The sequence below is a fragment of the Oikopleura dioica genome, chromosome 1 (genome assembly GCF_907165135.1).
Source record: "Oikopleura dioica chromosome 1, OKI2018_I68_1.0, whole genome shotgun sequence".
In the NCBI taxonomy this organism is placed as follows: domain Eukaryota; kingdom Metazoa; phylum Chordata; class Appendicularia; order Copelata; family Oikopleuridae; genus Oikopleura; species Oikopleura dioica.
In genome coordinates, this window is record NC_137291.1 from 12,916,446 (window position 1) to 12,943,756 (window position 27,311).

Sequence of the window (27,311 nt, forward strand, 5' to 3'; positions counted from 1 at the left end):
AAGGATAAAGGAGGTTTAGGACGAGGGACACGATTAATCGACGTTTGAATATTACCGGTAATTATTTCTTTCGGAATCGAAATATGAGCAGAATGGGTTCCACTCAATTAGACTTTGACGTCAACATTTGAGTGGGCAAAAAGAGCTCTAGGTTCAGTAATCTGGGTAAAATGAAGGATATGGCAATTGAAATTGAATGACAAAAAGAAACAAATGGGGTTATCGTAGAGCATGAAAATGAGATGGGAAAAACAGCTCAAGCCTTATTCTTAATTTTTATGGCGATTGAAAAGCGATAAATCGACTACAGTAAAAACCAATAGTACGAAGAAAAAAAATGTCATATTAATACTCAATAGTCTCACTGGAGCCAAGATGATCTGGAACGACTTTAGCTGGTAAATAGGTAAATAGTCTGCTATATATAGAGATAAGTCAGTGGGTTAATTCGGTGTTAAAAACACAACTGAATGTGAAATTCAATTTGAAACATGGAAACGGGATTTTGAAGAGTTTAAAACTGGAAGAAATAAGGGGCGATTGCACTATCGAAAGACTGGAGCGCTTTCATGAGTCGTCAACCTTTTTTCGAGCTTTCAAAAGATCATTTTTTTATGGAAGCAAACTCAGTTTCGAAAGCTTTTCCTTGAGAGTGAGTTCATCAATATCATCAGCTTCTGCTCTCTCAACATGATCCAGTTCCGCCTTTTCTATGAGCTTATCGGACTCTTCTAGCGTCGGTATCGTCGTTGGAATCTCATCGTCAAGCACTGGAAAGCTCGATTTGTTGAGCGAGTCCTCGAGTTGATCTATTTTGGCTTGGCTTTCTTCGCATTGTCTGAACATGGTTGTTGTAATAATACCCGAGTTCTGGCGAGCAGACGGAGACAAACTTGCTAGATACACTTCGCTTTTCTGCGGGGACGCTCGTCTAAATTACCAAAGATTTTTGGTAATGCATTACCAAATTTTGGTTATCCATTACCAATTTTTTTCAACAATATCCATTTTTTTGCTCAAAAAACACGTAAATTACTCCCAAATGTATCCTACAAAACAGGCGCGGAGCGCACAAAGGCTCTTTGACTTGACAAAATTGGCCATTTTTGGAAAGTTTGGTAATGCATTACCAAAAATTGGTAATGGATTACCAAAATTGGTAATGCATTACCAATTGGTAATTTAGACGAGCGCTTCCCCTTTTCTGTGTATGTATTCAAGAAATATTACGCAACTGTTACTAAACACGCGGAAAATGAACCAAAGAGAGGACTTACCGGAGGGATTTCTCCTGTAAAAGCTGATCTTTTTGGCGGTCTCTGTCTTTCTTCAGTGTCAAATTTGTCTCTCTAAGTGCCTTGATCTCCTGCTGTAGCTCATCCCGCTGCTGACTTATCCTTCTCATGCTCGCTTCGAGAATATTAATTTGCTGCTTGGTCTCAATTAGGTCCACCCGAGCCCCAGCTGCAGCTGACACCATCGCTTCCAGAGCGGAATCTGATGATACTGCATCTTTACTGAATAAAATAATTTCAAATCCAACACTCTCCACTTTCAGCTCTCGCGTCGGTTAAAAGAAACAACGTGACACGTCCATAAGCTACCTTAAATTAGCCTGTAATCCCTTCTGAAGATCTCTAAGCGCCATTATCGCCTCGCTCTCCAACTTCTTCGAATTTCGAGCTTCTGCGAGAGCGTCAGCAAGCTGTGTATCTCGTCGCAGCTCTCGATTTTCCGCTTCAAGAACTTTCATAAGTTTAAACATGATTATCATTTATTGGGATCAAGGCTTTTTAGGCTGATTGACAGATGTGACGAAACATTACAAAACCATTCATGCTTGTTTATTGTCCTGTCGTACACTTGATACTTTTAGATCTTCGAAATTCTCAATGTTGTAAATTACAACTCATTATAAATATAAACTTTTTCCTTTTTGCCTTTCATTCGATTCTTTCAAGTGTTCCGTAGCTTCTGCCTCTCTCAATCTTGCCTTCACGAGCTCCTGTTGTAATTCAAGTACAAATTCTTCGGTATATTTGACATCCTTACGATCCGCATCATCCGCTAAAACTTCATCTCTACTTCCGCCTGAAAGTCGTTTGGCGTGACGTTTCGCCAATTTCAACTCCTTGCCCAACAGAATTTTTTCTTCCGCTTCGATCGCTTGCTAGATCGAAAATTTATTGGAATCAACAAGGACCAATTTAGCCACTAACCTTTACGGAGCGCTGTATAAGATTATGAGCTAGCGTGTTATTCTCCTTCTCGAGCGATAAAATCCTATTGTTCAAGTTTCGGTTTTCAGCCCGTAGCCACCGTATTTCGCCCTCTTCGGCAAGTTCTTTCTTTCTCGCGCTTTCGAATTCTTTTCGCCACTTGGACATTTTCGTGGTAGAAATCTTGATACCAGCGCCGTATGCCTTGTTGATTAATAAGTCAGGATCGCGGGCGAAGAACTTGGGCCCTTCTTTTTGCGCTAGGCTCATCATACCGTCCAGATCACGTCCGAGAAATTGATCCTTCAGCGTCAGAAGCAATGCTTTATTTAGGCTTATTTAACCCGAAACATAAACAGAAATAACAAGACATTTCGCTCTTTAGGTATTTCCAGCCCTGTTTTTATATTTTCGAGCTTGATCGATCTATTATTCAAAAATATAGCCCGGCCCTAGTCCAACGCGGAAAATGACCTTGATGCCGTCAACGAAAAATATGTCCAAAATGCGGATCGACAGGTCTTTTTGAAAAACTGAGCAGAATAGTGTGAGGAACCATTTGGAAGCAAAAGTGGAAGTGGAGAATTCATGAGCTTTGAAGTGAGTGTGGAGTTCTGGGCAATGTTCTTGAATCAGCATTTCGAGCTGGTAGAGTAAAACTTTCAAGGGGATAAATATTTTATTGTATTATTATAGTAAATTATTGTTCACAAAAAATATACAACGCATTCTTGAATCAAACAGTAAAAGACATCTACATGCATTTGGATCATTTTAAAATAACATATTTGAAGTTTCGGAATGCGTCATCTACGGGACAAAATCGTGTATCTAAAAATTTCGTAGCATTTCATAAATTCTCTTTTTGATTTTTGACTTATAATGACAATTGCCTGTTCCATTCAGGTTATATACGGATTTCTCTGCCACTTGATTGATCCTTATCAGTTCGGAACGGTCACAGCAACCCCCTGCGCCCTTTGAAATTATGACCAAACAGGCCGATAAATTTCACCGGAATCAGATAAACTTCTTTTTATCCTCGCCTGGAAGTTCACCCATGCCGGGTTTATACATTTCTCGGAGGCCATAACCGGTCGCTCTCGACATGAGCTTGACAAAAAGGCAGAAGGCATCTTCCTCTGGCATATTTAATAATAGCATACCGACGATGAACGCACTGCCCTGGCAGTAACCGACCTCTGGATCGCTAACTGCATATGCTTTCATAACGTTGAAGAGCATTTCCGCTAAAATTTTCAGTAAAAAGTGGTATAAACTGGTTCGATTTTACTTCCAGAAGCGTCTTGGAACATTTCTTCTTCAGGAAATGTCCGGCTTATATCCCCTCGGATCATTTTTTCTGACGAAGTTTCTTGGCTCAAAAGTTCAGAATACTTTTGGTGGAGGCGAAGATCTGCGCCAGAAATAGATATCCAAGCCTTTTGAGAGCAGATTTAGTGGGAAAGAAAACTTGACAGAGAGTCTTACCATGGGTCTGAGAGGATTTGGAATGCCCTTCAAAATCATCGGAAGAACCTTTTTCGAGTTCTTCTTCGAAAACTCGTGCCAGTCTTTCAATGCGTTTCCCCAGATTTCCCATTCATTATTAACAGCGCCGTTCATTTTTGGGATCTGAAAAATATGCTTGAGAAATGTGCGTTTTCCTTTTGCTCTGTATCTACTAGCTTTAACTGCAACTGGCCTTTGTTTACTACGTTCCAAACAGAGACGACCTACCCGTGGCTTGTTTGCTTTATTACGCTCGATCTCTTCCTTTTTCTGATTGACAAGCCGTTGCTGCTCAATCGAGGACGCAGTCGTAGCATTGTGGAAATTTTGCTCCTCAAGGCGTCGTATCAAGGCCTTCTCGTGGTCTGAGGGGCCGGGACTGCCCTTTGACGGTGGCTCAGACGGCTGAGGCACCCCGCTGAATGAGCCCAGATTCAATTTTGCCAACATTGCTTTATTCGGGCTTGATTTTTTTCGATTCGTATTCAAGTTCAAATTCTAGTCGGAGTTTTTTATTGTAACATAAGGTACAGGTAATTTTATGATTTTTTACTTCTTTCCCATGCGAATATTTTTCAATGAGAGAAACACCTTCAGAATTCATTTTAAATTCTTGGAAAAAATCGTTGGTCCACAACACAAACTTGAAGTTTAAGCGGATTCATTTTATTTTTGAAATCCCGAAGAGACCTGGCTTTTTATGATGCTCATGTCCCGCAGAGTGACCCAGATCAGCCTAAAATTCAGTTCTTCAAAATTTACTAATCAAATAATCGCTGGAACGACCCAAAATCTTTTGTCATCAAATAGCCCTTTCCTTTGGCACTGGATCTGGGCGACTCCATCTTGCTTCTTTTTTGGACGTTTTTTATATACAAATATTCATTCTGAAAATAATCTATGAAAACATATGTATGTACATGATTTTGTAATATCACGAAGACAATTCGTCAAAGAAAATTTCCAACAGTTGTCGTCCCTTGCTCGGGAACCAAAATAATAAGAAAATCTCGAGAAAAGTAGTGCGATTAGTTGCCAAATAGTCTTGGCTATCGCCGCGCGTAGAATAGAGAAAGAAATCGTTGCATATTAGCGAAATGTCGGTAGTTTGTGTTGAGTCTTCTGTCGATTGACTCTTGTTGCTTGAATTTGCTTTATCACAGAATTTGGAACGGATAAGATAGATCAATTCGGAGAGGGGCATTCTTATCGAAACGCGTAGGAACTAAAGACGATATGATAAGAGAGAAACGATAGCTGATTGGATTACCTTATCAGCGCCAGACTTTTGATTGACGATCCTCAGCCTCAACAGAGGATCAGTAAATTCGGACTGTTGCCAGAGGTTATTCTTGCGACTGTGCCAGACGCCGCCCTCGAGCGATACGCGCCGCAGGGTCGAGTTGAATTCATTCTCCAGCTTCGTTTCGACTTGTAAAACGCGCGGTACGAGCAAGTGAATAAGGTCTTGAAGAGTGCGGTCGTAGCGCAGGGCTCCTTCGGCGGACAAAATCACCTTTTCGCGGCAATGGGTTAACGGGCATTCTTGGTTTTGCTGAAGGATTGATAAGTAGACTGATGTATAATATAAGCGTACCTGTAATTTGCGGATAAGACAGGAGCGACAAAAGACGTGAAGACATTCTGTGATGGCAGTAGCGTTGACTAAATATCCATTGCATATGGGACAGGCGAGGAGGTTGGAGATCGGGCTGAGCGAAACACCCACATACTCCTCTTTCTTGTCCAGTTCTTTGATATCATCGTAGAGTTTGTTTAGGCGGTCGAGTTGGAGCTGCACCACTGGAGGGCGAGCCTCCCCATTCGACATCTACAGTTCTGAAACGAACTTTTTGAACTCGAATGTTTGTTGAAGTTTTTGAAGAAATAACGAAATGTGAACTTTATCAGTAAATGCTCGCAAAGAAGCATCGTAGCATTTTGCGAGATCGGCGAAAATGAAAAAAGTGCCGAATAAGGTTGGGTTGATGATAGTATGGTATCGGTTGAGGAATGGGCATGCAAAACCTTTCAAATACAATAACAACAATACACAGGGTGGACAGTTAAAAAGAAAGATTGACGAAGAGATGTAGTACAGTTTCAGTCAGAGTTTGTATTCAGCTTTTCTATTAGTTTTATTGAAGGATTTCTTGAAGACGAATGTTCAAATCGAGCCCTTGAAGAAGCCAGAGTTCGGCGTGGTCGTCCCGGTCAACTAGGATCCCTGCAATGTCCCCGCCGAGGGGGATAAGTTTAATCACATTTGTCAAGGTTGATTTCTCTGAAGCGTCTGGTTTTGTATCGAAAAGCAAAGTAGGCTCTACCTGGCTCATTCACGGGCGAGAGCGAAAGTGCTGGAGCTTTGATCGTTAATCGCGCTAGAGGCGGAGATGGAACCCTGAATTGAGCTCTGGCGGTTTGTATGCTCTTTGCCACGTCTTCTGCAGCTTCCAAACCGCAATGCCTAATTCCAAGCAGCCTGCACTCTATATTTTTCCCATCACTTTTTCAAAGGAATTTTCAAAAGAAGTGGGATTCAAATATTTATCTTCTAATTCAAAATCGTTTAAAATTCCTCTCCTGATGGGTTCATGCTCAATCGGCTCCGGATAGTCCCAAGAAATTTCCTCGACAATGGATGGGTCGATCTCAGGCGAGCGTGTTTGACTCTGTCGCTCCGCTGGCGGGCTCAGCGGGGCATCAATCTTATCGGCGATTTGAGCGGCCGACGTTTTCAGGCTTGAAAAGGCATTCTTCAGATTACCAGTGATATTGGTGACCCAGTCGGATTGTGAGCCAGCACGGCCGCGAGTCAGCTGAGCGGCGACTTCGGGTGAGACCTTCAATGGGAATTAATTTAAAATCGATTAGTTTCGAACAAATTCGTACCTGCTCAACTCCTTGAACGGCCATAATGAGGCTATCAATCGTTGCGATCCATGCGTCGCCGGCCTCGAAGCTTTCCGCCTGGAAGTAGTATTTTCCTGATGGGGATGTAACAAGGAAAGTGTTTGCTCGATCGTCCACTTGACAACTCTAAAATAATCAATTAGAAACGACGAGAAAACAGCTTATTCCTACCTCGACTTTGGCTCCTTTAAAATCCATGAACAAAGTCGCACTAATTTCATCTTTCGTCTGTCTCATCAAATGCCCATCTTGGATAAAGAAGAACATTCTCTGCCACTGGCTAAACGGCAAGCCCCTTGTCCGAAAGTTGAGCCATCCCCTTGGAGGCCCGTTTAGACCCGGTCCAAGGGTGTAATGAGCGCCCTGCAAAGCTGCAAGGACCGCTTGATTCAGTAAATTTGCTCTCTTGATAGAATTTTGGACATCGACTTCTTCGATCAACGCGTCTGCTGAAATCGCACCAACATATTGGCCGAGTGAGTTACGGAACTCCGCCTGAAGATGAATCGTTAAACATTAACTATAAGCCAAAGTCAAGTCATTACCTGAAAGCCGGATAGCTGAGCACAAGCAACAAGAGCTTCAAGTTTAGTCTGATGAGCTCGTCCACGGGAGATCACAACTCGACCAGTATCTGCATTTTTCAAGTGACTAACGATAGCCTGAAAGTTTAAATGTTAAAAGCGTCGTCAATATTGGAGCAACTACCTGTTCGTGCTCGAGATCCGCTTCATGTGCAGCCTGAATGGCAATATTTAACGTTTTCAACCTCGACATCGCTTGCTGCAATCCATCTTCTAACTTCATCGCGCCGATCGTTCTAACAGAAGCGAAATCAGCCAGTATCTTCAAATCACTGTCTCCATACTCGACTCCGAGCTTTCCCATCGCTTCTCCAGCGGCTTTCTCCGCCTTGATGAGTTTATCAGCTTCGCGAGCGAGTGAATGAAGCTTGACAGTTTTGTCCACGCAGCGAGTCATCTGAAGCTGGAAAAGCGAGGCTGTAGACGGGTCTGGATCAATCAGGAGTGTGAACTTATCACCGTACATTTGGATCTCTTCTGGCTTCTTAGGAGCTTCCGGTTGTTGCTGAGATTCTTTTCGCTCCTCTGTGGGATGACTTTCAAGACTTGCATCACCGCTACTCTTTGGAATTTCGACAGACTCTTGCTGAGTTTGCTCGACTTTTTCTTCGTCAACAAGCTCTCTTGGCTTTTCTGTTGACTCTGTTTCCGACATTTTCTATAAAGAAGTTGATAAAAAAGGGTTTTTTTAATTAATATATTCGTTGAACTTCAACGGTTGAAGGTGATCTTTGAACTAAAATCAAGGCAGAAGTAAATGTTTTTGAACGTGATAATTGGTATCCTAAACCATGGGACATGTCCGTTTTCATGTTCGATGAGCAGAAATCAATGGAGATTGCAGTTACAGTACAGTTTGATTGCAACGCTTTTAGTTATTTTCTTTGCGACATATCTTTTGATTTAAATAATGTATGGAATGATCGCAGTTCGGCCTCGTGGGTAAGCTTTGAACTCGGATTTGTATCGACGATGCTTGCCTTGTGCCCAGATGGTCATTTGCGCCAAGCCGCAGAACATAAAGATCATCACTAGATCAGTTAAGATATCATTCCTTTGATAGATATCTACCTGCGAGACATTGAGTCATGATTCCAAAGGAAATCCACGCTCCTACTTCGTAAGTGTAGTTGGGGCATGAAACGAAGTGGTAAAGCAGGGTCATTGGGTTAGCATCAGGCTAAAAAAGGGCTTGGTTTGATAGAAAAGAGATGAAAGCGGGTACCATGGGAATCTTTCGATCACGAGTTCCAGGGGGACGGAGGTTCTTCAGTAAAATGTGGATGGAGAAGTTTCCGAACTCGCAGATGAGAAATGCGATGAGAGCGAATTTTGTTTGCTGGGCACTTGGCGCTAGAAAGAGTTAAAGACTTTTCAAGGCGTATTAAGGAAGACCTGTGTAAAGAGGATGATTGATAAAATATGCCATGAAAGCTGCAAATCCCCAGTAGTACGTGCAGTTCTTGAACAAGTTGCGAATGGGCATTGTCGAGTTCGAGAATCGATGAACAAAGATCGTCTCCAAAAGACGCTTGGCGTAGTGGAAGGAATGGCATGCAGCGGCGTATTTGACGACTTGATCCATTGGCTTATCGGCTGCTCCAGCCCCATAAATGATCTCTGGTCGGATGTAGAAAAGGAGGTAGATAAACAACGGGCCGGCGTATTCAGCAAGGAAGACTGTGCTCCATCCGATCTGGGGTCCGAGATCTTTGAAGTAAAGTTTTCCATCAATCCCGAGATTTTGCAGCTGTTCATTGTCTTTCAACGACTTTCCCTTCTTATCAAGCCGAAGACTTATCCTAACGCACCGTTTATTACCAAGATAAGTGGAAGAACAAACCTTTCGACGTAGTATTTGGAATGTTTCTCTGCAATGCGAGCTTTGACATCCGCAATTGTAGCGTGAGATTGCAATCTGTCCACATTGGCGATGATTCTACCACTTCGAGCATCCTCTACTTCCACGGAAAGACCCATTCTACGTCGACGAGTTAAAAAATAAGCAACGATTTCTGTTAATTTTTTGTATAAAGAGCGTTACAGATGAGTAAATCAGACCAGACGGAATTTTTTTTCAATTTAATTAAAATGTAATATTGCATATTTCATAGAGGAAGGAAAGATCAAAGGAAAAAATATAAGGGAAGAGAAAAAAATTCAGAACGGCGTTGTAAGGGACTGATTAGTTTGAAGAAGGATCGCTCGCGGCCAGAGCCGCTGCTAAAATTTTCCACCACCACTGGCTGGCCCGTTATTGAGCTCAAAAACGGGGCGGAGCTCAGTGTTGGCGAATACGTGTGTACACGAGTTAGGAGATATAGAATGGACGTGGACATTTTTTTGAGTGATGTGAAGAAACATGTGAGAATTGAGTGATGCTGATGAACAAAGGAGTAACTTTAGTTTTACATGAAGGAAGGTCATATATTTGATTAATCCTCAAATCAAGCTACAAATTTTATTGACAAGTACTTTCAAATGGTTGAATGATTTCTCTCATTTAATTCTTTGCTCTTGAAAGACAAAAACCAACAACTCGAAAGCCATAAATCAATCAAACTTGCCGGGCTCGCTCACTTCCAGTTAAGAAAAACTGCGTAACGAATTATCAAATCAGTGGTTGATTATTTTTTCTCCCTGCTCTGTCGTCATAAGATTGCACTACATGAATATAATATTGAGAGTCTGTTGCAAGCGGTGGTTAAAAATCAATGATCATCACACGGACATGAATAATTATGAGAAAGTAAAAGGTCGGTAATTTTTTGCTGTTTGTAATAATGAAGCGTTCTTCTTTTATGATACGTAATATTGATTATATTTGAAAAGAACAAATTTAAGCTAGATCATGATGATGATGAATGTGTGTATGTTTTTTTATTAACAAGAACAGTTTTTATCTTGAGGCGTTTGAGGTTCGTCCGACGAGTTGATCTGGTTCGATCGCTGTGATCTGGTTTGGACACCAGAGTCGGCTGCGTTGAGCTCCAAACTGCCTTCTTGGATCTTTTGGTAGATTTGTTTTGCCGTTTCTAGGAAGGCGTCTTCGACGTTTTCGCCGGTTTTCGCAGATGCTTCGCAGAAGTGGAGACCGTGTTCTCGCGCGAATTCGCGGGCTTCTTCGGTAGGAACATCGCGCTAGAATAATTCGATTAGTTTTCAACCTGAAAACGATCGGAAATTCGAGTTTTTACTGAAATCAAGAAAGACTTATCCTACCCCCATTTAATTGTTTAAAAAAGAATGGATGCGCCAAAAATATGGCAGACTACCCCGTGTAATGCCATGAGTGGATGTGCGTCACGATTGTGTTTATCTGGATACGTGCTCCAATATTCTTATAGCTACTGTACGGAATACTTTATTTGCTTCGGGACCAGGACTGCCAGATTGTTCATTTGGATGTGTCAACCTAGAAGAGACTCGGGGACTACTTCGTTCAAACCTCATAATTGAATATGATGAATGTTTGCTCGACGCAGATGAATCGATGCGAAAGTAAACCAGGTGCAACCAGTTGCGAGTTGTAACTACAATTTTTAGCGCGTGCGTAATTCAGAGAAACCTTGTAAATCGGGACTTTAGAACTTGGGGGATGGAGGCAACCTCGACCGAGCGCGAGAGCATCGGGAGGGGGCCTCGAGACGTGGCGGAAGGCGTGTGAGTGCGAAGAGAAGACTCCTAAACAGGGGACTGCAGATCTCACGTCACACACATCCGCGGGCGCGTCAAGATTCGAGGTTTATAAACTAAAGATCGCCGCGCGCGCCCGGGGCGAGTACTTATGGCGCCTAGCTGGAAAATCTAGAAAAAATGCAAAATGCTCTAGAACTGACCACTCTTCAAAAATAGAAGCAATTATCTTTGATTACAGAAGCCACCACTCTTATTTTTGGGAAATCAACAATCCTGGACCCAAACTTGATCTCAAATTGGCAAACAAGGGAAAAGCATTTGCTGACGAACAAACCTGATCTTCCAAGTCTGACTTATTGCCAATCAAGAAAATGACTGTATTAGGCGAGGCGTGATTCGTCGCGTCGGTGAGCCAGGCCTCAAGATGATTAAAAGTCTGCCTTCTTGTGATATCGTAGACCATGATGGCACCTGAGCTTCCTCGATAGTACGATCGCGTGACAGCTCGGAATCTGGGAAATAAGTCAAGGTCTTGAAATCAAGGAAGAGACTTTACCTCTCCTGGCCAGCTGTGTCCCAAATTTGAAGTTTAATTCTCTGCCCAGCGACTTCGATTATCCTTGTTCCGTACTCGACTCCGATCGTATGAGGGCAATCAGCCATGAATTTTTTCTCTGTAAACTGGTGTAGGAGGCATGATTTACCAACTCCCTACGGATACATCGAGTCTGACAAAAACTACCAAACTAACCTGGTCTCCAATGATAATATACTTGAGAATGTAATCGTAATTGTACGGCTGGCCGCTCATTTTCACTTTCTATTTCCTCACGTTCCCGGTCTGAAAATAATGCTCCTCTTTTAGTCCTACTTCGACTCTCCTAGGAGGATGATTTCGTCCGAGTTTTTGCCTGTTTGAGGCGCGCAAACAAATGACTAATGAAAGGTATAGTAGCCACGTAGCTAGGTAAGAATGTTGAGTGTGTAGTTGTGTGCGTGTTTTGTTGTCTGTCAAATAGTTAAAATAAATAAGTGAAGCTGTTTTGGTAAATGAAAATCGGTGAGCTAAAAAGAAGTAGTACAGCTAAGAGGGATCTGGGTTGGATAGGCTTGCAGCATATTTTATGGCAGTGGTGTTTTGGAAACATTTGGCTCAACCCGAAAAGATACCCTTCATCCCTTGTCGCTCGACAGATTGGCGGAGCCACTGCAGTTGCGGATTACTTATCATTGGCTGGTCCAGAGATCTCCAGTAGAGTGCTGAGAGTTCGACAGCAATTCTAGAGTAACGGAATCGCGTGACAAACTCGATCATTGAATGATCACAAGATCTACTGTTGAGCTTTTTCTCGGCTAAACAAGATTAGCAAAAATGTCGGGCGGACTTGAATTTACCCATAAGATAAGCAGCAAATGCGGTGGCAGAAATCTCCTTTGACTGAATCAATGGCTGAAGCATGGTAACCAAGGCCGTGAAGTTTTCATTCTCAAGAAGAATCCAAGCGACGGTTTCGACTAAGCTCATATTTGGGCTCTCCAAAAGTTGTCGGCAAAGTGACATTTTTGACGAGTCCGGGAGTCGCTCAAGAATAGTTGGAAGAATTTGGACGTTTACTGGGAGGAATGGACAGTTGGAAAAGTGCTTCAACGCGAATCCGAACAAATTTGGAGCGTCCTTTCTGCGCATTGACCAGCTCAGAGCCTCCAAAGAGATGAACTCTTGATCCTGTTTCGCGACTTGTAGTGCGACTCCAAAGACCTCACTTAGATCACTCTCGTCATGTTCATCGTACAGACGTTCAATGAGAATGAAGGAAAGCCAAATCCAAGGGACGGTTTCTTCACTAAGCTGGGAAGTCTGCGTGAATTTCGGAAGCGTTTCTGACATTTCTTCCTTGAAGAATTTCGGGTAGTATCGCTCTAAGACTCCTCGAAGAAGAGCGCGAAGACTGACAGATCCTTCAGTCAAGGAAGTTTCTGTACCAACTTCGTAGAAAGGGATGATCATGTCTTCAATTGTCCTACAATTCAAAAGTAAGATAAAATAACTATTATATATATTTCTTACGATAAGGCGAATGCACAGAGCTCCTCATTCTCGACATCAAAAATGAATTTCCTCGCAACCAAGTAGGACATCTTCGGATGATTACTTAATTTACAAAGAGCTTCATTAAAAATTCCCATGGGCTCGACTCCCGGACAGCTTCCGACAAGCAACCAGACTAGCTTGCATTTTGATAGTTGCCTAGCAATAGAATGGGCAAACGCGGCGTGGCTTCCATCAAGAAGCACTAGAATCTCAAGCAAGGAAGTGACTAGATTTTCTGATTGCTCACTGTCGTCCCAGTTTGATACGGCGCGCTGGATGCCCTCGGAGATCTCTTCGAATACATCGCTCTTATTTATTGCGTCCGTGTTGTGAGTGAAAGGAGTAAGCTTTGGCGAGTGAATGGAGAATGACTCATGTGGAAAATCAAAGGTCAAGGGCACCTCCATTGAGAGATCGCAGGAATACTCCAATGGAAGGACTTTCATTGGGAAGGCATTAAACACGCGCAGATGAATAATTACGCACCAGATAAAGCATTCAAATGAGCTTGGCAAATCGACGATATCAGGCAAACCCGATAAAAAGTCAGCGGCTTCGGATAAATTTGGCTCCATTGAATACAGAAATGCTCGATAAACAGCAGCATTGACGAACTCAAGATAATAACACTCCACGTCTCCGCTGCCTAATATTCTCGCTATATAACGCTCAATTGTTTTCGCTTTTTGCTTGGAGTTATTGATCCGATACTGCCAGAAATCACGATCAAGGGAGCAGTTGTCCTCGCAAAAGTCAATTACTTCCTCGAACTGAAGGCTCTCTGGCAGATTTAATTCAGAATGAAGCGCGAAAAAGTTTCTCCAAAGAGTTGAATTCGCCGGACTAGCTTCAAGTCCGTGGCAGATCGCGGCTAGAGCATATTTCGGACCATTGAGAATATTCGAACTCATGTATTTCTGAACAAGCTCAACAAGCGCTGGAACATTTTTAGCGTCATCTTTTGCTGTCGCTTCGAGTTCTTTGATAGAGCGCTCTAATTGCTCGTCGTAGAAATATCGCTCTTGTTGAGTAGCATGTTCGTCGTCTATGTATTCAGGTTGATTTTCGTCCTCAGGATAATCTGGCTGCTGCGCTACTTTCGTCATTTTTCGAACGTTTTGCTTGCATTTGAATCCAGAGGATGCGTATTTAGAGACGATATGAGGCTCGTCTACGTTACTCTCCTTGTTGATTTCTTTGAAATAGAATTAAGCCATTGAAAACATGGAATAAGCTTACCTTCTACCAAAAGCACGCATTTCTGAGCCATATTGAGTTCAAGCTCCGACGGTAACATTCTGTTCAAATACGCTTGAGTAGCTTTCAACTGATCGCTGTAATCAGTGAATGCGTCCATCTTGATAATGTCTCTGTTGTACGCGAGTAAATCGAGAAACACTTCATGGCCTTGCATGGTTATGTCACGACGGTGCTGTCCTATGCATCGATCGTCGTTGCATCTACCAGAAAAGCTAAATTTTAAATAATAAATCAAGGTCGAAACTAGCCTCAACAAACCTATAACTAGGGATATCGCTTAAATTTCTAGGTACCCGAAAAAAGGGTCAAAATCAATTTTTAGATGGATGATCTAGTAGAACTTTTGACGAGGATTTCAATGCTGTCAAAATCATTTCATAAAAATCAGTCAGTTTCGTAAAAATGATGTGTCAGGGGGTGTTTTTTTCGATCAGGGTGAAACTTTCAAAATTTTGGAAATTGAAAATGCTAGACTAGCATAAATTTGGACGAGGATTCCAAATCTGCAAAAAATTTCACTGACGCACCTTGCAATCGCTAGAAATGAGTGTTCGGGAGTTGTTTTTTTCCTTCTCGACGCTTGTGGCGCTTTTCTGTTTTCAGCTGCGCGCTGATTGGTAGACGCTCCTGAGAGCCTTGCTCACAAAAATGCTCGAACAGGTTCAGCAAAATGATGATTTCTCGGGACTGAAACGTTGAAATTACATGATTCTTGGACCAAAAAAATTCTTGAAGACCACTTTATCAAATTTGATATAAAAATAATGTTTTTTTGATTGCAAAAACCAGTAAATGACTTTCAATTATCGTTTTTCTTTCATGGTTGAGTAAATAAAAGGGCCAGAATTTCTGAAAGATAATCCTGAAGATGAAGCTGTATTGGTTGATGACGTGGTAAAGAGTTTTTTTGAGGTTGCATGAATTTGGAGTGTTTCACTGATTATCTGAGCCATTCGCCTGTGGCGCGTTTATGTGGCGCCCTCTTTTGGAGAGCCGGGTGGTACTCATCTCGGTTTACGGCGCAGATTTTCATTTTATATTAGAGCTTGAGATTTAAGAAAAAAATGACCGAAGGAGAAACACCCACCCCATCAGAAGGTTTGAACTTTTAAGCCCAAGTACATTTACGATAGCGAAAATGTTAAGTAAAGACATGATTTATGTAAGAAATATTTACAAATTTCATTTATCAAAATATTTTATTTGGGCTTAAAAGTTCAAACCTTTTTTTTCGATTCTTCCTGCCATCAAAAAGCGAAGCACGCCCGACGATGGATCATGTGCTTCATAAGCGTAGCTGCTTTAATCTTGGGGATAATTGGTAAGTCAAAATCATTATGATAGAATTTTTCGAACCAAAATAGTTTCTTGTTCAAAACCCGGTTAACTTTTACTTTAGAAACCGTTGAAACAGAAAATGCTCCTTGGACAATGATGACAACAACTACAACGCCAACAACAACTACCACACGAGAGTTCATTTGCGGTCCCGGAGGCGCTTCCCGACAATATGCAATTTGGAGATTGAAAAATTGCTAAATTTCTTTGCCACTATGTCTTTTTATTACTGCTAATTGAAAAATATAATAATATCAATCATGGAATTTTTATCTGTCTATTCTTTTTGAGCAGCTGTTGGGTTAGGTAAAAGAAAAGATCAACGATGAGTAAAACGACGTGTTGGAATCTCCGGGTTTCAGCGGAGGGCGGACGGAAGTACATGGAAGACGTCACTGCGGTGCACTTTGAGCGAGTCAACTCTGTTACATTCGCAAGCTTCGCGTTCACACTTTTTCATCATTATTATATTGTGCTTCAGGATCAATTGATGGGATTCATCAAACGAGAGAAGGGTTTCTTCTCGACAAGATGTGATCTTGTGAAGAAGGCCATCCGCGCTGGATTCCTTGCTTGCCACGAAGCCATGGCTAAAAAACTTCGTGAATAGCAATCAATTTGAAATAGAAATAAACGAGAGATAAATTTAATTATGCTGACTGGCAGAAAACAGTTTTGGGACATCCTTGTACTGCTGAGACCACGGCCGCACTAGTGATTATCCCTGAAAACAAACTGTACGTTGCTCCTGTGGGTGATTTGGCGGTGATCATGGGCATTCAAAGAGATGACGACGCTCTGCTGGAAACAATCACTTTGATCGAAGATCACAAACCAGAAAGTCTGAAAGAAAGGAGGCGAATAGAAGCGCACGGTGGCACCGTGATCAACAAGACCCGTGTCAACCGCGTTGTCTGGGAGAGCCCGAAGTTGAGCCACTCGGGAGCCGTCCGACGCTCTACAGAACTCGACGAAATCGCCTTCCTCGCCGTCGCAAGGAGTCAGGGTGATCTTTGGTCATGGAACACGAAAACCAACTCGTATGTGGTAAGTACTTCTCTTACCGCAAACAGAGCATGAAGAAGCTCAATTGACGAAAAAAACTTTCACGATTTTGCTCTGAATCCGTGTTCACGGTCGGATGATAAGCAAACGTTCCAATTTCTGATGAGCTTAATGAACATATAATTAAAAAAATACACCATGTTTCGGTAGTTTAAAAATTAATTTAGGTCAGTCCTGATCCGGATGTGGAAGTACACGACTTAAAAAATCAGGATCTCGCTTCATCATTTTGGCGTCGGAGTGAGTAACCAACATGATCAGATCACATGACGCGGTGAACATGGTCTCTGAGTTCGAGGCGCGAAAACGCGCGGCGAGGTTGCCGGAACATCAGCTCATGAACTGGCCAGAAACGCACTCAGAAGATGGTCAGAAAGGAACATGCGCGCGGACAACTCCTCGGCGATTGTCGTCTACATCGAAAAGAAAAAGATGGAGCCCAAGAACTGCGCGTAGAGCTAGGAGAGCACGAACAAGAACCGACACGTCAAGACGCCAGTATCCGAGAAGATCGCTAGGAGGATAGCTCAACTGAGACCGCCACTTACGGGAGTGTCCCAGATCAAGACTGCTCCACTCAAGACGTCAAGAAAGAGAGTGACTACCGAGAACACTACCGAGAACGACTGGCTTCATATAATTTTTAGTTAAAAAAGAATCAGTTTGGGAGAAACTGAATTGTGCCACCCTGCGCCGCCCGGCTCGGCCCTTAACCAAACGGAATTCTAGTTCTTCTTTGGTGGTAGTTTCCCTTTTCCAATTATATTGTTAAACTAGAGATTGCTCACTAAGAAACAGGCTTCATAATAAGCCCCTTAACTCGATGATAGCTAAGTCCCAAAAAAATTGTTCGACCTAAAAGTTTGCGAGATCGGCGGTGAGGCACCCCTTAAGCGCGTATTTTCTGATAAAGAATTAATCGGGTCGGAAGGGTTCAACTCTCGCTCTGGTTCAGACCTGTTTCCTTGAACATGTTTGGGTCGGAAGCTTAAGAACCGAGCGACGCTAGACGGCGCAGAGCGGCGCAGGGCGGCGAAATTCAGTACACCTCATCAATATTATTTATTAAAATTTATTAAAATAAATAATTTATAGAAGCCCATTTAAGATAATCGGAATATTGAGAAAACGTTCAGCCATATAAAGCATATTGAAAATTACGACTTTCGATCCCAGAATATTAAAATATGGCGATCTGCGATAGCAAAGGTAATTGTGGCGAACACTCATAACAGAAGAACACAAACAGCATTAGGTCTTTCCCAAAAATATTGTAATATTTTATAGCAAAATATGGCGACAGAATTCCTTGATGATTTGGATGAAATACCCGCGGAGGACTTAGTATGGAAAGCATACCGTCGAAAATCTCTTCAAAAAGAAGAAGATCAAAATCATGAATTAATGATTAAGCAACAAATTTTAAGCTGTTCATAATCATTTTTGTTTATTCAAGAAGAATCAACAAGATCATTTACAGTTTTGTCAAGTTGTCGAAAATGATTTAAGAAGGTTTTAACTTAACAGTCAATAAAATTTTTTTTAATTATCTAATAGTTACCCTTGGTATATTTTTGTCGGGAATTTTTTCTTTCCATCTTGAAGCTTTCGCAAATTTGTTCAAACGCATCAGTCAGAGATCTTTATTTTCTCAATAAAATCGCAATTTGCGAATATTTTGCGATTGTGAAGCGTAATTTCGCAATCGCAAAAACCTTTTTGATCGATTTGCGAGCGTATTGTTTTGCTAGAACCTCCGTTATCGCCAATAAGTCGCGTATTGAGATTTTTCGCGAATTTCTGTATTTTTAAAATGAGTTTTCTTTGACTGAAATTTCTTAATTTTTTCAAAAATTTTTTTCTATTCATTAAAATTTCGCAAATAGCGACAAAATCGCAATTCGCGAAAAAATCGCAGTCGCGTCGGAATTTCAGGAGTTCTTTGCTTCACGATTGCATCGCAATCGCAATTGAATTTTGACGAAAATTTAGATCCCTGGCATCAGTAAAAGTTTCCAGTCGTGTTTCTCGGCGTTGAAGCTTATCTGTATCCGGTAAAGCTAAATAATCATAAAAAATTGGACTAACAAATTGTAAACTTAATTGAAACTCTTGTTCGAGCGTTTGCGTTCCCGTCCAACTCGAAAGATCTCTTATACGGGGTTCATATCAAGTTTTCTGAGCGCTCTTTGCAAGAACAGGGGAGCTTTTGAATACTGGACCCGATCTTAAAAGTAGACCAAATTCTCCATGTCGAATTTTTCTATTGAGATCGCGTAGAGTTGCCTCGATAAATCCCTTTGATTTTTGAGCAATCGCAATTTTGAAGCTTAAAATGAGTCATCATCTAGTTTTCGAAATAACCTACATTATAAAATGGGTGACAGGTATATTCAAATCTGGAAACAGCAAAAACTCGTTGACGTGTTCACCAATAGTTTTGTAAAAAGAACATGCTACGGAATAGTTTTTATTTTTGGGTAGAAATTTTTCACCATTAGTATTTGATTCATCAATGACAAAATTGCTTCCGAAATATGCCCGATTGTTGAAATTGTACTCTTCTAAGCTCATTTGATTGGCAGCGCACTGTGGTTGGTAGATCAAGAAGGGAAAAATTGCATAAAGCGACCGAATCTATCATGAGTTTTCACGAATTTTCACGAAAAATCCTTGACAGAACATTTCTGTCTGACGCCGACCGGTCCAAAAGGGGTTATTTTCAAACAGCGGCCGTAGGCGGCCGAGGACGGCCTTTGTCAGTGTCCCTGGAAAAAAAAAGAATAGATATCGCTTTATGCAACCTGCCCCTTCAGAGAAGCGGTTGTTCTCTGGAATGGATAATTCTCATCTTAAAAAAAGATTTTGATAGCTGTTTTTATAGGTTAACTTTTTAAAAATATCAGAAATTATTTCAAAATCATTTCCTTGTAGTCCAAATTTTAAATAAATTTCCAAAACGCTCGAACAGTACTGTCCTGACTCGAATTTTCCAAGAAATATTTTTCCTCGCTGTGAAAGTTTTTTTAATATTTGAATATTTCCGCTATTAAAAATAATGTTAGAACTTTCTCTCTAAAGTCGTCTTCATACTTTCTCTTTCTTCATATTTAGGAAAACGTTCATTCAAATTGAAATCATTTTTAGTAAGAACGAAGTGAAAAAAATGGATCAAGAATATTTTAACAAAATTCATACTTAAATTGATATGAAGCAAGTTTTTTTCAGAAATTATGGTTCTTGGCATTTCACCAATTTTTAATCTTGCCTAAAGCCACGAAAGATCGATTTGATAATGATCGATAATTTTTTCAAAAATATTTGAATTTGAAAGATGAAGAAAATCAATTCGCGTAGGAGCATTGTGCGCAAAATGTGTGATTCCATCGATTATGAAAGCAAAGACGATGTCGCGATTTAAAAATATAGTCGAGTAGTGTTTAGTCGAGTGAACGATCTGGCCAAATAAGATCTTCAGCAGAGATCAGTATGTTTGTTTTATAATATACCTTTTCCGACATTTCATCGAACATTCAAAAGATCTCTTCTTCCTTTCCAATAATGATTACATCGTAAGCATCTTTGAAAAGAAAGTACAAATCCTTATTAACTTCGTACTCGGCAAGATCTTTTTTGAGAAGAATGACCTTGTGTCTTCCACCCGGGCCATTTTTGATGTCTTCTCCAAGCCAGTCTTCTCCGAGTCCGAATTTTTTGCTTTTTAGACCAGAGTATTTTACAGATTCTACTCAACAAAGAAGAGATCTCGCTCTTATTTCATTGTGTCTTTAAAGTATTTTTACTATTCCCTTCAGAAGTTCAGCTTTACTTTCTTCACAAAAAAGAACTCTTTTACGTAATAATTCATAAATTTCTTTTCTTTAAGTAATAAGAGTGGGAGCAATTCATGGGAGATGTAGGTGGCTCAGGTTGACTTGCTCTCGGCGTCAGTCTAGGTTAGTCTTAGCAATTCGAATTCTCGAAGCTTGCTCATCTCGGACAGAAAAAAGCGGTCCAAGATAAGATCGAGAGACTCAAACAGGAGCGCTTGCAAAAGGAAAAAACCAAGTTGGAGGAGCACAAACAGATCGAAGAAGCTAAACTAACCACTGAAGAGAAATTGAAGCAAGGTTGTCAGAAGCTTGAAGCAATCAAGGTCGTCTCCAACAACGCTCTACTCTCATTAAACTCTGTCGGTAATGATTTGGAAACGATTCCGACCGCCCTCCTGGGCAAAAACGAACGCGTTGTCTTCAAGTTAGGTCAGTTCATTCTCAGTCTCATCGTCAATTTCTCTGGATATTGCCCAGTTACTCTGCTCGCTGCGTCGAAGATTCCTTCAAATCCAGAACTCGAAAAGAACGATTTCAAAGGATGGTTCTCCTAAGATTGCACCAACAGATTCCTCTTCATCACAAAAGAAAAGCTCCAAGAGCAAAACCCAGGGCACCTGTTCGTTCTTATGGCTCACTGCATGGCGCATTTGACCAACGATCTGAATCCCCAGTTCCGAAACGAGTTCTACCGGCTCCTCGCAAAGATATCGACTCACATCTTCCAAATTCAAACTGCACCTGAAATGCAACTGCCACTTGATTCTCTGGAAAGTCAAAAGAAAATGTTGAGTACACGCCTGCAGAAATCAAAGCCATTTTAGAGCGAAAAGAAAACTTGATCTGAGCCGAGGTGAGCTTGACAGTGATCTTGAGACACTTCCAGTCGCCAGTGGCCTTGCAGATGTCGTTACCAATCTTCTTGTGGGAGAGACCGAGGGGGCACGGACTTCGCAAACAACAACTCGGAGGTAGACCTCGACGATGGGAGCGGTGGGATCGAACTTAGGCAGATATTTCCACTCTTGTCAACAAACGAAGCTTCAAATTCACTCAAGCTTGTCAGGCTCCTAGAGACGGACAATGCAATTAAATTTTTCGTATGAAAAATTGAAAAAAACTACCTAATCTACCTATAATTTTTAATAAAAAACTCATTTTCTTTATGAAATATTCTTAATAACATTTAAATATCCTTATTCATCAAAAAAAACAACTTAAAAGCTCCAAAAATATGCAATTTTATGAAAAATCGCATAAAATAGTAAAGAGAAAAGAATGTGAGTCTGGCTAGCTTGGCCATGCAGCGCGCGCGCCCCCGTGCGGCCGCCTCCAAAATGACGCAACGCCGCTCAGAATTCACCTCGGAAAACTTTAAAAATTCATATTTTCAAAACGCGAGGTGCGTCAGTGAATTTTTTTACAGATTTGGGTTTCTCAGCCCAATATCTATTAGGAAAAAATAAAAAATCATTAACGACAAAACAGTTCTCGTACTGATCCGAAAAATGAGGTTTTTGAAGGCCATTTTTACGAAACTGACTGATTTTTATGAAATGATTTTGACAGCATTGAAATCCTCGTCAAAAGTTCTACTAGATCATCCATCTAAAAATTGATTTTGACCCTTTTTTCGGGTACCTAGAAATTTAAGCGATATCCCTACCTATAACCACAGATGGGCGCGTTGCAGTCTACTTTATGCGTATAAGTAGCCGAGGCTATTGAAAAATTCTCGCGGAAATATGGCGAGAATCGATACGATCGAAATTTAAGGAGTGGCGATTTGAATTTGCCCTTGTTCTCAAGTGGTTTCATGTCTTTTGCGAGATACGTTTTCGGCAGAATATCCCGTTCGGTTGCAATCGGCATTTTGTCATTTTCTGTTATTTCTTCGACGAGTTTTATATGTGCAATTTTATGTCGGTGTGTGCAAAGAGATTTGATTTTTTCTTCGAAAGTGCTTCGTGTAACGAGTGAATATGGATCTGGCGGGGTTGTGACGCGCGCTGGCATTTCTGGCAATGGCTCGAACTCGTAATCATCGTCGGGTGGTACTGGGCTACTTCTAGTTGCGAGAAGGGGTTCTCCGTTTCCCTCGCCTCCGTGGATGAGCTGTGTTTGTTGTTGAACAACTACGAATAAAAGATAGTGTAAATCCTTCAAAACAACTTACTTTGTTGATCAATCTTCTCTTGAGTTGAATCCGCGAGTTTTTTTAGCTTACGCTCCAGCTCAGCTTTTTGCTCATTCAGCTTAGCCCGCATAATTATCTTCCTATTTTCATCCGCGTCAGCATCATCAAGTCCATACTGCTCCTGCAAATTGCTAATTTCTACTCGCCGCTCTAAAATGTCCGTCTTCGCTGTTTCAATGTCTATCACCATATTGTTCACAATATCCTTTATCGAGCGCTGATATTCTGTATTTTCTCGCAAGTAGCGTTCATATGACGCAACTTTGACCATCAGTACTTCTAGTGATTCTTTGACTTGTTTCTTCTCTTCTATCTTTTTTGATCGCAATTCTTTGAAGCTCTTGATTGACTGTCTGTCTCGCACGATTTTCGCATGATGATGTCTTATCGATTGCTTGAGCTTATCAATTTGCTGTCTTGCTTGCTCCTCGTTCTCGACTTCATCATCTGTCGATTCTATGTCTTCTGATGATGAGTAATTATCAACCACAACAGGAGGATGTAAGGGAAGAACATCGTTAGCCTGCAAAGAATCATTGATGCTTAGATCTGGAAGAACAGGAGCTTGTTCTGTGAAACTCGTCTCAAGAATTGAACTGTTCATTGTCTCTTCATTTTGCAATCCGCCATCTCTAGAATCCATGGTGTAATCAGCTAGTGTTGAGCCTTGTGTTGCGTCTTGTGAGTTGAAAGTTCTGTCCATCACAGCTTGGTCCGTGTGATACTCATCGTCTCTAGTTGTTGTCATCGGCACTTCAAAAACAGGACTTTCCCCTGCCTCTCGATTTTGATCTGTTGTTGGTCTTGGCTCTATTTCCACGGTCATTGCGGATGATTCAGGCACTTCAGTCGCTGGAGGAGCGGATAAAGTCGGAGAGATCTCGTCCATAATCGTGAAGGAGCCATTGATTCCAGCTTGATCAGCTGATTCCGAGCGCGGGCGCGCAACGACATCGACGTAGATTGGGTGTTCGAAGCTAGTGGATCTATGGCGGCCTTCGGCGTAGGAGCTCAAATTTGTATCTGGAGGTAGTTTATTTGGATTGGCATGAATTTTAATCCCACGTCTTGCCATGACTTGCTTGAGGAGTTGATTTCGTAGCTCGGCTTCTGATTCTGAAGGCTGTCTTTTCGCGCTCCTCGATTCGTTCGCACTCGAATTGTCCGGCGGCCTCACTGTTCTTTTATAACCTGGATCGTCACCGGAGTCAATTTCCATCGGGATGATTTGAATGTCGTCGAATTCTCCCGGGCCAACTTGAATAGCCACGTCTCTCGAAGCTTGAATCCACTGAACCGCTGAACTATTAGAACTCTCTGTCGAGCAAGTACGCTGAATGGATTTCCACTTGTCTTCATTTTCTTTGAAATGCCAAATTTTGGGTTTCATTCTTTCTCGATATTTCGCCGTGAAAAGGGGTTCGACTATTTTTATTTTCGGATTTTTGCCGATTCTCGGTACTCGTCGAGGCATGAGCGGACTTTTAGAGTTCTTCAGAGAGGGATGATAGTTTTTCTTCCAATAAGGAAAGTCCCTTGGATCTCTGGAATTCCCGTCTTTCCGTTCTTTCTTCTCGTATTCGTATGAGTAGACTTTGACGGGGCGAGAGGCACGACTTTTATTTTCGCTGTGGAGAGCGCGTCTCCTAAGCTCAAGAAGCATCTTATCATCGTCTTCTTCTTCGCTTTCTTCTCGTTGCGGTGACGAAACATCGATGATTTCGCAGGAGGGATCATTATGAGGCGCTGTAATATCATCCTTCGACGTTTCTTCTTGGATCTTGGCGATTTTCTTATTGACTTCGTTGTACTCTTCCAAGAGCGAGGAATAATCTTGTCCACGAGTTCGAGGGACGGGAGGATTATCTTTTGGCGTAACTGTCACCGATCTGCACCAATCTGGAGACGTAAATGGATTCGCCTTCTTTGCGTTTTTCTTCTTGTTGTTTTTTCTTCCTCGCTTATTTTTGGGCCTGTTCAAGAGGTGAACTTTCCTACTGGCTTCACTTCCTTTCTGCCCGAAGAGATCCAGAGAGTTCGGATCTTCATCTGACTCGAGAAGCTCTCCGTCTTCGAGGTCGATTAGTTGCTGGTGTGCTGCCCATCCTGTTACTTCTGCTGATGTTATCTGAAAAGATCGCTTGAAGCAAGGACTTGTGAATTCACTCGCAATACCTTTTTGGGCTTAGACTTATTCTTAATTGCTAGCGCCAACTCATCCGCAACACAACTAGGGACCAGATCTTCTTGAGGAATGACGTCAGTGATCGTCAAGTCTGGCGATGGCGACTCCATCGGCGTATCCACATCGATTAAATCGACAATTGGTATATCATCGTCTGGATCGGAGAGAAGAATCGGGGAGGGGTTTCTGCTCTCCTCATTATTATGATGATCTGGGGAATTGTTTTGAGATACGTCAAGTATTATCAACGAGTTATTGGACTCGTCTCGAATTGGGGTTTTGTCAGACTCTGAACCAGGGTCAGAACCAATTTCGATCACCTCCGCAGACATGTTTCACATGTATCTTAATAGGAAAACGTCAAATGGAACGTGTATTATATATTTTTTCTATCTTTGGTCATTTTTTCATTTTCAGTGTTTTGAAAAAGATCAACAAGCGGAATGAACTGATGATGATGTTGTTGGCGGAACAAAACAGTAGCTCGCTTCGCTACTGATTGAGAGCTAGATATAGACAGAGATTTGACAGGATTGGAGTTTTGATTCCTACTTTGAGAGGAATGCTTTTTCTGGACAAGATTCATTTTCACGCAGACAGTTTTCGCCTATTCTTTCTGCTACTCCTTTGGGCGGGGAGAAAAGTATGACTTGATGCTTCGATTTGGCGTGCCAGTTGGCGTGTTCGTTTTGAGAATATTGGAACGAGATGATTTTATTAAAATCTTTTTAGCAGCGGGCTTCGGCGTTGATTGATCCTCGACGAACTTGCGTTTGACCGGAGTCGTCCGGAAATTGTTCCAGATCCTGAATAAATCATCGAATCAATCAGGGAGATTTAATTTGTGTTTACTTTGAGGGGCCTGTAGACATTGTTTTGAATTTTCTGTTCATCTCGCTTAATGTATCTTCCGTTGATTCACTGTTGGGCGGTTTGGCACTATTTTTGTAGGAAATCGTCAAGTTCTCTGAAGAAAATGAATGATAGGCAAGTTTTTTCTGATGAAAATTTACCTTCAACCAGTTCGGCTTTGACCACTTCATTTTTGTAGCGATTGTGTCTTTTCTCAACAATGTCATTGTGGAATACAGAGACTATACAGTCATCAGCAGCTAGGGCGAATCGACCTTTTCGAGACCAAGCGACGAACATCACTGGATCTATGTCCTTTCCGACTTTTATTCCTACAAGAATTTTAAATTGGAATTCAGTAAGAATACTAAACCTTTTACAGTACGCTCGAGTGGATAAGAACGAGGATATTCACTGACAGGTTCGTCTAGTGGATAAATACGCGGGCAACCATCGGTACTGCCTGATAGAAGGTATTTGCCGCACGGGGAGACGGCTATTTTCACATGATTATTTCCAGTGCCGTTCAATTCGTGGCCTTGGAAAGCGCGGCGGGGACCGTCTGGCATATCGCGCTGGAATTCGTAAATACTTCCATCCAGACAAGAAGCGAAAACTAGAAGAATGTGGTGTATTTTTGGGCAATTTTGAAGGGCTTACTTGAGGTAGACGAAGCAGTGAGCGAGGTGAACGGACGAGCAGTTCCAGTCGGCCCTTTAGGACTCTTTAAACAGAGTCTATTGTCAGTATGCCGGCAGAGTTTGCGCGTATCCCAGAGTTTTATACACTTGTCGGACATTCCACAAGTGTAGAGCTCATATTCGGAGGTATAAATGGCGCTTGAGATGGTCTTGTTTTTGCACGCGTCGGGTGTGATTTGGGACTTTTTCTTCTTCTCGCTGGGAAAGTCGAAGTGAGCGAAATCGATGTGGCGGCAGGGAAGAATGCGCTGGGTGGCGTTGACTTTGCGTTTCTCACGAGTGTCGTAAATTGACAGATCACAGTCTCTCCCACCGGCGGCAAAGACTTGAATAGGGATTAATGATTAGCGAAAGAAATAAGGGAGTCATTACCATGAGGATCAGTAGGCGAAGGAGCGAGGCATTTTACAGAGCCAGAGCCGAGGGGAGACTGAAAAGAGGAAACCAGCTGTTTCCCCTTCCAATAACTAATCGAGTGATCAGCGGACGAGATGAGAATTCCAGAGCCATCACAGGTCCACTTGGCGTCGGAAATTGCTGATCTGTGTGGCCGCCATTGATGGAGGAGAACTCCGCGCTCGTTGTTGTCGACGATATCTGTGTTGATGATCCCGACAGTGCCTAGAGAGTTTCAGTTGAAATCAACAAAGAGAACGGACTCGTCTCACCTTTGTCATCTGCGACGAGAAGGACATCTTGCGGCGCTGTGGGATGAAAGGCCAGACCAGCTGGAAGCGCCTCTGCGTCTATTCTCACGCAATCGGCATGATAAGAACGGTACTCTTGCAGAAACCGATTTCGACCGTAAATTTCCAAGCGCGCTTGTCTGATCCCAGAGTTACGATCTCGAAGCAAACCTGGCAAGCTCATTATTCTTATTCTGATGCTTTGGTCATTCTAAAATTGAGGAGGGAGTGACTT

At 41.9% G+C, this 27,311-nt stretch overlaps 7 protein-coding genes across 8 annotated transcripts; all 7 read right to left on the minus strand.

Annotated features, from left to right (window-relative positions):
* Window positions 1–28: 28 nt before the first annotated feature.
* Window positions 29–4,615, minus strand: LOC145701274 (EVI5-like protein). The gene is made up of 12 exons (XM_081778531.1): window positions 4,549–4,615; window positions 3,960–4,183; window positions 3,711–3,854; window positions 3,514–3,661; window positions 3,266–3,469; window positions 2,666–2,878; window positions 2,220–2,542; window positions 1,933–2,170; window positions 1,605–1,746; window positions 1,278–1,517; window positions 640–838; window positions 29–576 (listed from the first exon to the last, which is right to left on the minus strand). Exons 1-12 carry the CDS (start codon window positions 4,574–4,576, stop codon window positions 568–570), a joined length of 2,112 nt encoding a protein of 703 aa, XP_081634657.1. The 5' UTR covers window positions 4,577–4,615; the 3' UTR covers window positions 29–567.
* A 29-nt stretch (window positions 4,616–4,644) lies between these two features.
* Window positions 4,645–5,570, minus strand: LOC145699891 (polycomb group RING finger protein 1-like). The gene is made up of 3 exons (XM_081777175.1): window positions 5,329–5,570; window positions 5,002–5,286; window positions 4,645–4,956 (listed from the first exon to the last, which is right to left on the minus strand). Exons 1-3 carry the CDS (start codon window positions 5,560–5,562, stop codon window positions 4,666–4,668), a joined length of 810 nt encoding a protein of 269 aa, XP_081633301.1. The 5' UTR covers window positions 5,563–5,570; the 3' UTR covers window positions 4,645–4,665.
* A 33-nt stretch (window positions 5,571–5,603) lies between these two features.
* On the minus strand, window positions 5,604–7,895 carry LOC145698093 (uncharacterized). 2 transcript variants are annotated; one of them, XM_081775401.1, is made up of 7 exons: window positions 7,353–7,895; window positions 7,190–7,306; window positions 6,816–7,139; window positions 6,624–6,770; window positions 6,315–6,574; window positions 6,059–6,237; window positions 5,604–6,015 (listed from the first exon to the last, which is right to left on the minus strand). In XM_081775401.1, exons 1-7 carry the CDS (start codon window positions 7,881–7,883, stop codon window positions 5,870–5,872), a joined length of 1,704 nt encoding a protein of 567 aa, XP_081631527.1. In that variant the 5' UTR covers window positions 7,884–7,895; the 3' UTR covers window positions 5,604–5,869. The 2 variants fall into 2 exon arrangements, with proteins under 2 accessions (XP_081631527.1, XP_081631458.1); XM_081775332.1 differs by having other exon boundaries at window positions 5,604–6,024.
* A 53-nt stretch (window positions 7,896–7,948) lies between these two features.
* Window positions 7,949–9,244, minus strand: LOC145699782 (very-long-chain enoyl-CoA reductase-like). The gene is made up of 5 exons (XM_081777075.1): window positions 9,072–9,244; window positions 8,624–9,030; window positions 8,454–8,581; window positions 8,300–8,408; window positions 7,949–8,259 (listed from the first exon to the last, which is right to left on the minus strand). Exons 1-5 carry the CDS (start codon window positions 9,206–9,208, stop codon window positions 8,132–8,134), a joined length of 909 nt encoding a protein of 302 aa, XP_081633201.1. The 5' UTR covers window positions 9,209–9,244; the 3' UTR covers window positions 7,949–8,131.
* A 51-nt stretch (window positions 9,245–9,295) lies between these two features.
* On the minus strand, window positions 9,296–11,770 carry LOC145700254 (ras-related protein Rab-14-like). The gene is made up of 4 exons (XM_081777540.1): window positions 11,619–11,770; window positions 11,424–11,578; window positions 11,202–11,379; window positions 9,296–10,369 (listed from the first exon to the last, which is right to left on the minus strand). The coding sequence occupies exons 1-4, from the start codon at window positions 11,676–11,678 to the stop codon at window positions 10,112–10,114; spliced, it is 651 nt and encodes a 216-aa protein (XP_081633666.1). The 5' UTR covers window positions 11,679–11,770; the 3' UTR covers window positions 9,296–10,111.
* A 2-nt stretch (window positions 11,771–11,772) lies between these two features.
* LOC145697655 (uncharacterized) lies at window positions 11,773–25,178 on the minus strand. The gene is made up of 7 exons (XM_081774907.1): window positions 24,828–25,178; window positions 22,632–24,780; window positions 22,122–22,590; window positions 14,199–14,431; window positions 12,936–14,154; window positions 12,263–12,888; window positions 11,773–12,220 (listed from the first exon to the last, which is right to left on the minus strand). Exons 1-7 carry the CDS (start codon window positions 25,167–25,169, stop codon window positions 12,021–12,023), a joined length of 5,238 nt encoding a protein of 1,745 aa, XP_081631033.1. The 5' UTR covers window positions 25,170–25,178; the 3' UTR covers window positions 11,773–12,020.
* Window positions 25,179–25,213: 35 nt separating this feature from the next.
* Window positions 25,214–27,307, minus strand: LOC145698489 (denticleless protein homolog B-like). The gene is made up of 7 exons (XM_081775725.1): window positions 27,059–27,307; window positions 26,763–27,011; window positions 26,350–26,715; window positions 26,063–26,305; window positions 25,851–26,021; window positions 25,690–25,804; window positions 25,214–25,643 (listed from the first exon to the last, which is right to left on the minus strand). The coding sequence occupies exons 1-7, from the start codon at window positions 27,258–27,260 to the stop codon at window positions 25,457–25,459; spliced, it is 1,533 nt and encodes a 510-aa protein (XP_081631851.1). The 5' UTR covers window positions 27,261–27,307; the 3' UTR covers window positions 25,214–25,456.
* Window positions 27,308–27,311: the final 4 nt, after the last annotated feature.

Excerpts from the sequence above, each read along its gene's own strand:
- LOC145698489 (XM_081775725.1), bottom strand. The coding sequence starts at position 27,260 with ATGAGCTTGCCAGGTTTGCTTCGAGATCGTAACTCTGGGATCAGACAA. Across the intron at positions 26,022-26,062 it reads ACTCGAGCGTACTGTAAAAG|GAATAAAAGTCGGAAAGGAC; the intron begins GTTTAGTATTCT and ends AAATTCTTGTAG. Across the intron at positions 25,644-25,689 it reads ATGTCTACAGGCCCCTCAAA|GATCTGGAACAATTTCCGGA; the intron begins GTAAACACAAAT and ends TGATTTATTCAG.
- LOC145701274 (XM_081778531.1), bottom strand. The coding sequence starts at position 4,576 with ATGGAGTCGCCCAGATCCAGTGCCAAAG. Across the intron at positions 3,662-3,710 it reads CAAATCCTCTCAGACCCATG|GCTTGGATATCTATTTCTGG; the intron begins GTAAGACTCTCT and ends TGCTCTCAAAAG. Across the intron at positions 2,879-3,265 it reads CGGCATGGGTGAACTTCCAG|TTTTACTCTACCAGCTCGAA; the intron begins GCGAGGATAAAA and ends TCCCCTTGAAAG.
- LOC145699891 (XM_081777175.1), bottom strand. The coding sequence starts at position 5,562 with ATGTCGAATGGGGAGGCTCGCCCTCCAGTGGTGCAGCTCCAACTCGAC. Across the intron at positions 5,287-5,328 it reads GTCTTATCCGCAAATTACAG|CAAAACCAAGAATGCCCGTT; the intron begins GTACGCTTATAT and ends TCAATCCTTCAG. Across the intron at positions 4,957-5,001 it reads AAAAGTCTGGCGCTGATAAG|TTCCTACGCGTTTCGATAAG; the intron begins GTAATCCAATCA and ends TATCGTCTTTAG.
- LOC145699782 (XM_081777075.1), bottom strand. The coding sequence starts at position 9,208 with ATGGGTCTTTCCGTGGAAGTAGAGGATGCTCGAAGTGGTAGAATCATC. Across the intron at positions 9,031-9,071 it reads TCCAAATACTACGTCGAAAG|GATAAGTCTTCGGCTTGATA; the intron begins GTTTGTTCTTCC and ends ACGGTGCGTTAG. Across the intron at positions 8,409-8,453 it reads GTGATCGAAAGATTCCCATG|CCTGATGCTAACCCAATGAC; the intron begins GTACCCGCTTTC and ends GCCCTTTTTTAG.
- LOC145700254 (XM_081777540.1), bottom strand. The coding sequence starts at position 11,678 with ATGAGCGGCCAGCCGTACAATTACGATTACATTCTCAAGTATATTATC. Across the intron at positions 11,380-11,423 it reads GACACAGCTGGCCAGGAGAG|ATTCCGAGCTGTCACGCGAT; the intron begins GTAAAGTCTCTT and ends CTTATTTCCCAG. Across the intron at positions 10,370-11,201 it reads AGTCAGACTTGGAAGATCAG|CGCGATGTTCCTACCGAAGA; the intron begins GTTTGTTCGTCA and ends GAATTATTCTAG.
- LOC145697655 (XM_081774907.1), bottom strand. The coding sequence starts at position 25,169 with ATGTCTGCGGAGGTGATCGAAATTGGTTCTGACCCTGGTTCAGAGTCT. Across the intron at positions 12,889-12,935 it reads CTCTGTGCATTCGCCTTATC|GACAATTGAAGACATGATCA; the intron begins GTAAGAAATATA and ends TTTGAATTGTAG. Across the intron at positions 12,221-12,262 it reads ATTTGCTGCTTATCTTATGG|CCGAGAAAAAGCTCAACAGT; the intron begins GTAAATTCAAGT and ends AATCTTGTTTAG.
- LOC145698093 (XM_081775332.1), bottom strand. The coding sequence starts at position 7,883 with ATGTCGGAAACAGAGTCAACAGAAAAGCCAAGAGAGCTTGTTGACGAA. Across the intron at positions 6,575-6,623 it reads CCGTTCAAGGAGTTGAGCAG|GTCTCACCCGAAGTCGCCGC; the intron begins GTACGAATTTGT and ends TTCCCATTGAAG. Across the intron at positions 6,025-6,058 it reads CTCGCCCGTGAATGAGCCAG|ACGCTTCAGAGAAATCAACC; the intron begins GTAGAGCCTACT and ends ATACAAAACCAG.